This window comes from Microtus pennsylvanicus, chromosome 7 (genome assembly GCF_037038515.1).
Source record: "Microtus pennsylvanicus isolate mMicPen1 chromosome 7, mMicPen1.hap1, whole genome shotgun sequence".
Lineage (NCBI taxonomy): Eukaryota > Metazoa > Chordata > Mammalia > Rodentia > Cricetidae > Microtus > Microtus pennsylvanicus.
In genome coordinates, this window is record NC_134585.1 from 122,952,215 (window position 1) to 122,962,749 (window position 10,535).

The following is a 10,535-nucleotide window of genomic DNA, read 5'->3' on the forward strand; positions in this document are numbered from 1 at the left end:
GCCACCACACACACACACACACACACACACACACACACACACACACACACACACTTTTGAAGACCACAAGGTGTATGAACCACACGGAAAATCCCAGCCTTAGGGAAAGGAGTTCAAGGACATCCTTGACACGCAAAAAGTCCTATTTCAGTGAACAAGAAATAAATAAAAAGAACTCAAACTGTGGTGTATGAGAGACAGGGAGACTGTGGTGTGAGACAGAGAGACTGTGGAATGAGAGAGACAGAGAGACTGTGGTGTGAGACAGGGAGACTGTGGTGTGAGACAGAGAGACTGTGGTATGAGTCAGAGAGACTGTGGTGTGAGAGACAGAGAGACTGGTGTAAGAGAGACAGAGAGACTGTGGTGAGAGAGAGACAGAGAGACTGTGGTGTGAGACAGAGAGACTGTGGTGTGAGTCAGAGAGACTGTGGTGAGAGAGACAGAGAGACTGTGGTGAGAGAGACAGAGAGACTGTGGTGTGAGAGAGAGACAGAGACTGTGGTGTGAGACAGAGAGACTGTGGTGTGAGTCAGAGAGACTGTGGTGTGAGACAGAGAGACTGTGGTGTGAGAGAGACAGAGAGACTGTGGTGTGAGAGAGAGAGAGACTGTGGTGTGAGAGAGACAGAGACTGTGGTGTGAGAGACAGAGAGACTGTGGTGTGAGACAGGGAGACTGTGGTGTGAGAGACAGGGAGACTGTGGTGTGAGAGAGACAGAGACTGTGGTGTGAGAGGGACAGAGAGACTGTGGTGTGAGAGACAGAGAGACTGTGGTGTGAGAGACAGGGAGACTGTGGTGTGAGACAGGGAGACTGTGGTGTGAGACAGGGAGATTGTGGGGTGTGAGAGAGAGACTGTCCTGGTGGTAAGAGCAACACCTTTAACCCTAACATTTCCAGGCAAACCAAGGTGATATAGTGAGACCCTTTCTCAAAGAAAAAAAAGCCAAACCCTGCTTGTGCAAGGCTCTGGGTTAGACCCCTAACACCACAGAGGAGGAGGATGAGGAAGAAAAAGGAAGAGAGGGGGTGAGGAAAAGAAAGAAGTAGGCACAGTGGTACAGGACTGTAATCCCAGAGCTCAAACAGGAAGGATTGCAGAACATTTGAAGCCAAGACCAGGAATGATCCCACACGCCTTTAATCCCAGCACTTGGGAGGCAGAGGCAGGTGGATCTAGTGAGTCCAGCCTGGTCTGCGGAGTTCAAGGACAGCCAGGGCTACACTTTGAGACCTCGTCTCAAAACAAACACAGATAAATGTGAATGCATCCCTCAACGCCTAAAATCTTCAAATGTCCAATGAAGCTTTCCTGCCATCTCTCTCTCTCTCTCTCTCTCTCTCTCTCTCTCTCTCTCTCTCTCTCTCTCTCTCTCTCTCTCTCTCTCCCACACACCCAAACACACACACACCCTAGGCTTTATTTACCCTCCTAAATGCTTAACATTCTCCAAACTCACAGAGGCCACAGCTTCCTGGCCTCCCTTAGCCTGACAAACCACCAGATTGGCCCCAAACCCAGCCAATTTTCCTCCTTCTCTGTGAAGTTTTGGGTTTGGTGCCCCCCCCCTACCCCGAGACAGGGTTTCTTTCTATTCCTGGCTGTCCTGGAACTCACTCTGTAGACCAGACTGTGCTCTAACTCACAGAGATCCGCCTGCCTCTGCCTCCTGAGTGCTGGGACAAAAGGCGTGCGCCACCACGCCTATCCTGGGAAGTGTGTCGCGGTATCTTCTCATCACAGGGCCCTCCCTTCTTCCTCAGGAGCTCCGCACAGAACTGCTGGCCTACCACCATTGTAAGCCACCGCAGGCTAGGGGTAGGTGCTCAGAACACGCCCCAGTTCCCAGGGGCCATCCCCACCTGCTTCTGGCTCACCTGGACGTTGGGCGGGGCTTGTCTGAGAGGCGCTCTCCCGGTGCTTTCTGGAGCTCCTGCTCAGCGGCCCTTCTGCGGGCTGCAGACAGCCATAGCGGAGGACCCTCCTCATCGCTGGAGTCCCTGGAGAAGCCTGCTATCTCAGTGGCCCACAGATATCCTTGGAGAAGGGCATTATTCCCATTGACCCCACAGATACCCAGGTGCCTTCCCCACCGGGAAAGACTCACAGCTCCAGGTCCAGGTGCCCCTGCATGGAGAGAGGCGACGCACACACAGAGCAGGTGTTGTCCAGGAGACGGAAACAGGTGAGGCAGTAGAGACCTAGAGGAGGCCAGGATGGAAAGGAGGCTTCAGCTAACCCTTCACTCTCTGTGATCCCTAGTTTGTGGCCTCCCCGCCCTCCAAAGAAGACCCATCCTTGTCAAGTACGCACTTAGGGAACTGCTCAGTACCCCTTGCACCCAGAAGAATTGATATTCTGGGGGAGGAGCTATGTAAATTAAATATGCATAGTAATGAGGGGCGGGCACATGCGAACAGTGAGGGAAGAACCGTGGTTGACTATCCTGTGCAAACACCGCGAGTCCTCCAGGGGGAGGGCTTCTCACCTTTGCAGCCTGGGGTACTGCAGGACACAAAGTTCTCCATGTCCCCTTTGTCTTCAGGCTGCCCACAGCCCAGGCAGTAGTGCTGATTCGGCAAAAATGGGCTGAGCAAAGGACTTAGGCAAGGGTACCTTAGAAGAAAGGTCGCACATGTCAAGTTTGACGAGCCAACCTCCAAATTGGAGGGACACCGTCCAGCACCCTAGCTGCGGCCCTTCTGACGGTAGCAACCGTTTCTCTATTGCCCCATTCTTCCTCTCTCCCTCACTTTGATCTCCATGGGCACCAGGCACTCGGTATACATACACACATGCAGGTAAAACACTCGTACACATGAATAAATCTTAAAGTTTATTCTTGGAGCCGCAAAGATGCCTCAAGCAGTTAAGAGCACTGGCTGCTCTTTCAAAGGACTTGGGTTCAATTCCAACATCTGTAACTCCAGTCCAAAGGGATCTGATGCCTTCTTCTGGCCTCCGTGGGCATTGTATGCACATGGTACACAGATTTGCATGCGTGTGGAGAAACCCATACACATAAAATAAAAACAAAACACTTTTTTTTTTTTTTTGCGGTTTTTCGAGACAGGGTTTCTCTGTGGTTTTGGAGCCTGTCCTGGAACTAGCTCTGTAGACCAGGCTGGTCTCGAACTCACAGAGATCCGCCTGCCTCTGCCTCCCGAGTGCTGGGATTAAAGGCGTGCGCCACCACCGCCCGGCAAAACACTTTTTTAAAAAATAAAATTCTTAGCTGGGCAGTGGTGGTGTATGCCTTTAATCCCGGCACTCGGGAGGCAGAGGCAAGTGGATCTTGGTGAGTTTGAGGCCAGCCTGGTCTACAAGAGCTATCCTGTTCTAGGACAGGCTCCAAAGCTACATAGAGAAACCCTGTCTTAAAAAACAATAAAATAAAATAAAATAAAATTCTTAGCCAGGCGTGGTGGCACATGTCTTTAATCCCAGTCATCGGGAGGCAGAGGCAAGCAGATCTTTGTGATTTCAAGGCCAGCCTGGTCTACAAAGCAAGTTTCAGGACAGCCAGGGCTATTAGACAGAGAAACCCTGCCTTGGAAAAAAAAATAACAAAATAATAATAGTAATTATTGGGGACTGCAGACCACCAGACCCTGAATTTCTTGTAAACAGCTTGTTTTCCTCTGCCCTGAGCACGAGACCCTGATGGCAGGGGAGTGGGTTCTGATGAGTCTGCAGCTGAAAGATCCCGAGAGCTGGGGCGTGGCCAGAGCCCTATAGAAGCTGCCCCTGAGCAGTGGGCATTCTTGTCTCAAGGATGTCCCCGTGGCCCTGTTGGTCTGTCTGTCTTTGTCTGTGTTTGTGTGATTTTAAATTTTCAGCCTAGTTCCCGTAGCGCGTAGCAAGTAGAGCGTGGAACAGAACCAGTGTGGTTTTACAAGTAATAATAATAATAACTAAATAAAATATAATTCTTGTCCTGGATTCTTCCTTCAGGACATGAAGGTATGAGCTGTACACCCCTCTTCAACCAAACCTCTTGTCCCTCGGGAAGCACCGCTGACTGCCACCCCATCCCTATAGGGAAGCACCGTGGACTCACCTGATGGCCAGCTCCTGGAGGACACTCATGTGGCCCTGGTCAGCTGCCCGTCGCATGACTGCCCGGTGCACTGCAGCCAGCACGTTGGTCCGACGACGCAGAAGCGAGTTGTAGAGGTAGGAGATCCTTTCCTGGTGGGGCGGGTCCCGGAGTGGTCTTGCTCCACCTGCCTTGCTGTGCCCTCCCACACCCATCCCCACCCCTGCCTATCTTTTCCTTCTGACTCCTTGAGCTCCTCGCGGCTTAGCTCAAATGCCTGTTCCTCCAGGAAGCCTTCAGGTCCCCCCAAGCAAAGTCAGCCATTCCTCCTCGGCCTCTCCTTATCTCTTCATCCATTAGTAAACCTCTTTTTTTTTTTTTTAAGTGATGCTTCTTTAAAAGCCTTTCTTCCTGGGGCAGGAGAGATGGCTCAGCAGTGATGAGTGTATATTACTCTTCTAGAAGACTCCAGTTCCCACACCCACATCAGGCAGCTCACAACTGGTTGTGACTCAAATTCTAGGGGATCTAACACTTCTGGCCTCCAGTACCTACAAACACATGGAATATACTCACACAGAAAAAAAGAATATACACATGATTAAAAATTTAAAATGTAAAAGAAGTTAATCTACTTTAAATGTCTATCAGCCAAACTGTTTCACCACGCCTCACTGGAGTCCCTGCACCACAGATGTCGTGGGGCACACCCCCATGTCGCTGTGGCTTTAGGGAAGCCTTGGAGGCGAGGTGAAGCCCAGGCTGAAAGGACATCATCCCTCCCGGCTCCACCGGAGAGCTTCCACTGAGGAGCAAAGACTGGGGCTGACACAGACAGCTTAGCGTCAGGGCCGCAGCAGAGAGCTGCTGGGTGCGCACCCCTCACCTGTTCCCTGGATGGGTAATAGGAGGCACAGATGACACGCCGCAGTCTGCTGACGTAGCTGCCACACAGGGTGACGAAGAAGCACAGACCATACATGGTACCTGGGAAGACAGCACCTAGTGAGCCCTGCCCGCTGCCCAAGGCACTGGCCTCACTCCTGGTCCACATGCCCCCTTGCCCCGGTCTTCACTCTTAGAAGAATACCGATAACAATGTAACCACTGGCGTCTGGTTCTGAGGGATGTAGGAGGCAGCGCTGGGACAATATACTGATGTTGCCTTGTTGCAGAACATCAAAAGCTGACACCAGGTCACGGTAGATACTCCCTGAATAGCCGGTCCCTTCCACCGTTATAGACACCAGCACGGGGCCTGCACAAAGACACTGTGAGGACACTCACGGCAACGACCACTTGCCCTGCAGGGTGGAAAAGGAGAGCCAGGCAGGTCATAGGCACAAACCACACCCCAATCCAGGACCGTTGGTGCTCAGGTACCCCTAAGGTACCCTGAGACCTGGCTTCTGTCCTAATGCCAGCTGGCTCTGCCACAGTCTTCATGGCCATCCCAGAAGCATTAACATTGGCCGAAAGCTGGTAAGTTCTCCCTTGGTTTTTAGAGACAGGGTCTCACTGTGTAGCCTGGTCACTCAATCCTGCTGCCTCGGCCTCCAGAGTGCTGGGGTGACGGGAGGACCACCAGGGCCTCCAGAGTGCTGGGGTGACGGGAGGACCACCAGGGCCTCCAGAGTTCTGGGGTGACGGGAAGACCACCATGGCCTCCAGAGTTCCGGGGTGACGGGAAGACCACCATGGCCTCCAGAGTGCTGGGGTGACGGGAGGACCACCAGGGCCTCCAGAGTGCTGCAGTGACGGGAGGACCACCAGGGCCTCCAGAGTTCCGGGGTGACGGGAAGACCACCATGGCCTCCAGAGTGCTGGGGTGACGGGAGGACCACCAGGGCCTCTAGAGTGCTGCAGTGACGGGAGGACCACCAGGGCCTCCAGAGTTCTGGGGTGACGGGAGGACCACCAGGGCCTCCAGAGTGCTGCAGTGACGGGAGGACCACCAGGGCCTCCAGAGTTCTGGGGTGACGGGAGGACCACCATGGCCTCCAGAGTGCTGGGGTGACGGGAGGACCACCATGGCCTCCAGAGTGCTGGGGTGACGGGAAGACCACCACTCCCCAGTTTATTGTTGTGTCTTACGTCTTGAGTTTCAGTGGTTTTCTTTTTCATTTATTATTAGTGTGTGCATGTGCGTATGCGTGGTTGCGGGGGCACACATGCCCCAGCACACAAGTTGGACCAGAGGATGGCTCTGTGGAGGCAGCTCCCGCCTTCCACTCTTTCTAGAGTTTTGAGGATTGAGCTCAGGTCGAACCTTCGTGACAGGTGTCTTTTTTGCTTATTTCTCTTCTGTTCTCTGTGTGATGATATGCAAATTACAAATGCAGGTCAATTATGTTCCTTGACTTGTGACCCAGTCTCACGTGGGCCCAAGGAGGGAGTAAACAACTAAACAACACTCTCACTTCTTTTGTTTGTTTGTTTGGTTTGGTTTGGTTTTTCAAGGCAGGGTTTCTCGGTGTAGCAGGCCTAGCCATCCTGGAACTCTGTAGACCAGGCTGGCCTTGAACTCACAGAGATCTGCCCGTCTCTGTCTTTGGAGTGCTAGGATTAAAGGTGTGCACCACCACCACCCAGATAGTCTCACTCTTACAGTGACCCAGAGAGCAGCCATTGCTTCATTATTCAGATGAGCAAACTGAAGCTGTGAGGGGTTAAGCAATTTATGTGTGTGCGCATGTGTGTGCGCGTGCACGCGTGTGTGCATGTGTGTGTATGCATGTGTGTGTGCGTGCACGCATGTGTGTGCATGTGTGTGTGCATGTGTGTGCGCATGTGTGTGTGTGTGTGCGTGCACGCGTGTGTGTGCATGTGTGTGTGCGTGCACGCGTGTGTGTGAGTGTGTGCGTGCGTGCGTGTGTGCTGGGAATGGACCTGGGGCACTGTGCAATGGGGCTCTGTCCCCAGCTCCCAAGCAACTTACTTAAAATCACCTCCTGACAAAGAACAGGGCTGGGATTTGAACCAAGCCAGTTTGGCTTACAGCTTGTGTCTTTGCTATTCTGCCATGTTGTGTCTTTACCAAGACAGGAGGCAGAGGCTGGAAGAGTGAATGGTAGTGACATGAAGCTATCCAAAGAGTCCCCCAGGAGAAAGCCCCAGGGAGAAGGAGGATGCATCGGGTGGGTGGGCACAGGAGGAGGGGTGGGCACTCACTGCGGGCTACAATCTCGCCCTGGAGATGGTACCGGGCCAGGTCAAGTACCCAGAAGACAGCATAGTCCAGGAAGACAAGGAGGAACACGAGGAGCAGGTGACGAGCAAGGTCAAAGGTCTCCAGCACATAAAAAAACTGCTCCCATCGGGACAGGAAGATGGAGCCTGAAGGAGGGTGTTCAGGAGAGTGTTCCCCAGTTCTCCTGCCCACAGGTCTACAAAGTTCAGCCAGAGGGCAAGAAGAAAAGAGGCTGTGAGAACTCTGGCAAAGGTGGGAGCAGTCCTTTACCTGGACCTGTGGTCCACACGGGAGCTCTTCTGCCCTGTTTGCTTCCTGCCTCCTGGGCAGTCCTCCCTTCCATATTAGCTCACCCCTCTGGCCCTCACCATAGAAACCCTTCCCAACCTCGGTCCGTGTTGCTCCCTTGTCTTCCTCTCAGCCCGAGGTCATCTCTGTTTCCTCTGATCTCTATGCTCTCAAACAGGGTCAGGTCTATGGGACCTTCCTCACACCCTCACCTGGTTGGATGTAGTATCTGGCCTCCTGCGAACTGAGTGGCAGCACCGTGGGCAGCCCTGCCTCGGAACGCACTGCCTCCATGTGCAAGAAGCGGCTGGTAATATAGATGTTGTCAAAATCGTCCCAGTTCAGGTAACAGTACCGATACCACAGGGCTCTGAGGAGAAGCGCACATGAGAGTCCAGCTCTTTTTACCAGACCCCCAGGCACTCCGGGCAATGCTGCCCCACCAGCTCCCGCCACCCCCAAGATTCCATAGATGGGCAGCCCGCAGCGGCCCATCTCCCCACTGGCCCTGGGAGCCCCTCACTGGAGGTAGAGAAGTGCAAAGAGAAGAGGCATGGTGTAGCCCATCAGGGCCAGGGCCTCCCTGGTCCTGTGCAGCTTCATGCTGACCGCCTCGTGAAGGTCCAGGGCCACCTGGGACAGGCTCCGAGAGGCGTTGAGGTCCACAGAGAAGTGGTGGGTGGCTGTCATGTTGAACTCAAACTCACGACGCACCTGGTTAAGCAGCTTCATCACAGCTGGGACCAGCAGGGCCAGAGGAGATACGAGCCAGGAGAGTTAGGAGGGCAGAAGTGAATGGGGTGGGGGCTGTCCCGGCCCAGGAATTGCACAACTCACAGATGGCCGGAGCTCCCAGGGCCCAGACCTGGACTAGGAAGCAGCGACACCTTCCTGACACACAGCACTAGACTTGGCCTAGGGCTTATGCTTCGTCACGAGTAAGGAGTGAGCCACCACCTAGTTCTGGTGAGAGGCCCTGTTCCTCCCAGATTCTGCTCTGAAGTCTGGATTTGATGAGACACCTTCCTCCGCTCACTGGGCCTCAGTTTCTCAATCAGCTCAGCCTAGACGTTAGTCTGGGTGACCCTGCACAGCCCTTTCCTGCTCTTGCGATCTCTCATATGGACCAGGAGACTTCCGCTGCCCGTGGCCGCGGGAAGATGAGAACACGGGCGGCAGGGGCTGGAGGGATCATTGGGTCACTCACGGGTGCTGATGGTCCTTCGCAGGAAGAGCTGAAGGTACATGGGGATGACACAGAACATCTGGACCACTAAGAGTCAGGGAGCTCAGTGTGAGGACGAGGCGCAGAGATGTAACCTGCCGTCCACCTCTGGATCCTTCCTCTCATGGGGTTGTCTAGACTTCCTACCTTCCCCACTGATCCTTAGCTTTTCTCTGCTGTCCTTTCCTGAACATCACTCCTCCATCGCCTACCTTTTCCTACTGAACCCAGCGTCCTTATGAGCTCCATATGCAATGCCCCTTATGTGATCCCCCCGTGCCCCCCTTCTGACGGATCCTGCATTCCCACACCCCATTCCACCCCATGTTCATGCCTCCCCGCAGGGAACCCCTGGCGCTCTCACAGCTGGCAAGTCCGCAGAGCGCCAGTTTGAAGGGCATGATCACGTAACACAGGTGAGCGACCCGCGGCATGATCTTCATGCAGCTGTCCCTGGCGTCATCAAATACCCGCGTGCATTTCGTATAAGGGTTGCCCAGCTCTGAGTTGCACACATCACCAATGTGAAGGAGCCAATACCACACATTCCGCAGGGCCCTGGCTGGAGATGGCTCTTCAGTCAGTACTCTGGGTAGCAGTGGCCCAGCCTTTTTAATAACTTAGGCAACACCACCCACTTCCCCCTTCCCCCCAGAACGGGCCAGTGGTCAGTGAGCAGGCCTGGAGAGGCCTAGGATAAGGAGACCTCCCACACCAGACACGTGACACACCTACCCACATGCTTCACGCCGTCCATGATGGACCGGAAGAACCTGCGGACCCGGTCAGCTACCACTTTGGCCCTCTGGGCAATAGCTTTAATCTTGGTCAGAGCACCTGAGAGACAAAGGGTAACATTGTGGTGGGCCTTTCCCTCCAGGAGCTGATTGTCATCATTTCCTGGGGGAGGGGAGGTGCAGGGGGAGGCTATCAGAGAGGTTAGGGAGCTGGGGTGCTGGGGTGTGAAAATAACCAGGTGAAGGAAGAGGCTGGAGGGCAAGGGAAAGAGGATTTAGCCAGACTGGGAAGCGGCTTCCCAGGCCCAGCCCCTCAGAAAGGAATTAAACTGAAAGGTGGAAGACCTTCCAGGCTGGGGGTCAGAGGTAGGCTGGGGTGGACCTTACTGACAAGGGGCTGCTTGGCCCTCTCCAGCATTTCTGCAGTCTGGTTCAGGGCCAGCTCTGCCCCACAGGCCACAGCCTCGCTGGCCCGCGTGAAGTTGCGCAGGGTATTGGCACAAGGCCCTTGAAGCACCAGTCCAAATGCAGCCACAAGCAGCAGCATCCGACCCTGCCCTAGGGAGACGGCTCAGTCAACCCCAGCCCAGGACCCCAGCCCCAAGGCAGCAGTTGCTCCTTCATACAATACCCTCCCCCAAGCCCCAACCCAGCCCGGCCATGCTCCCAGGGTGCCAGCCTCACTGGAGAAGACCTGGGGAAGCAGCAGGAAGACAGTGACGCGGACCTGGCGGGAGAACCCCATACCCAGGCTAAGGAAGGCAGCCAAAGTGACTGTGGCCACCAGACAGCCATAGGGGCTGTGTCCCTCCACCAGGAGTTCCAGGATCCCATAGGCTGTAGCCAAGGACAAGCCCAGAGTAAAGCCCCCCACGCTTCGGACCACAGCCCGCGCCCTGCTGGGCCCCTTCTCCCTGGGGGGCCAATCTACAGCATCAGTTTTAGACATGGCTGCTGGGACCAAATGCCAGTATGTCTCCAGAAGAGGCCCCCAGGTTCTAGAGACTCGGAATCCTCCATCTAATTCTAAGGTTCCGCCAAGCTTATACCATG

General features: G+C 54.4%; 1 protein-coding gene across 1 annotated transcript; it reads right to left on the bottom strand.

Annotated features, from left to right (window-relative positions):
* Positions 1-1,876: 1,876 nt before the first annotated feature.
* Dcst2 (DC-STAMP domain containing 2) lies at positions 1,877-10,431 on the bottom strand. Its single transcript, XM_075978438.1, has 14 exons — positions 10,167-10,431; positions 9,870-10,040; positions 9,481-9,582; positions 9,110-9,307; positions 8,728-8,793; positions 8,044-8,257; positions 7,733-7,890; positions 7,214-7,378; positions 5,133-5,300; positions 4,929-5,029; positions 4,064-4,194; positions 2,492-2,619; positions 2,111-2,204; positions 1,877-2,003 (listed from the first exon to the last, which is right to left on the bottom strand). Exons 1-14 carry the CDS (start codon positions 10,429-10,431, stop codon positions 1,877-1,879), a joined length of 2,088 nt encoding a protein of 695 aa, XP_075834553.1.
* Positions 10,432-10,535: the final 104 nt, after the last annotated feature.

Excerpts from the sequence above, each read along its gene's own strand:
- Dcst2 (XM_075978438.1), bottom strand. The coding sequence starts at position 10,431 with ATGTCTAAAACTGATGCTGTAGATTGGCCCCCCAGGGAGAAGGGGCCC. Across the intron at positions 4,195-4,928 it reads ATTACCCATCCAGGGAACAG|GAAAGGATCTCCTACCTCTA; the intron begins GTGAGGGGTGCG and ends CCGCCCCACCAG. Across the intron at positions 2,004-2,110 it reads GGGCACCTGGACCTGGAGCT|GGACTCCAGCGATGAGGAGG; the intron begins GTGAGTCTTTCC and ends AGGCTTCTCCAG.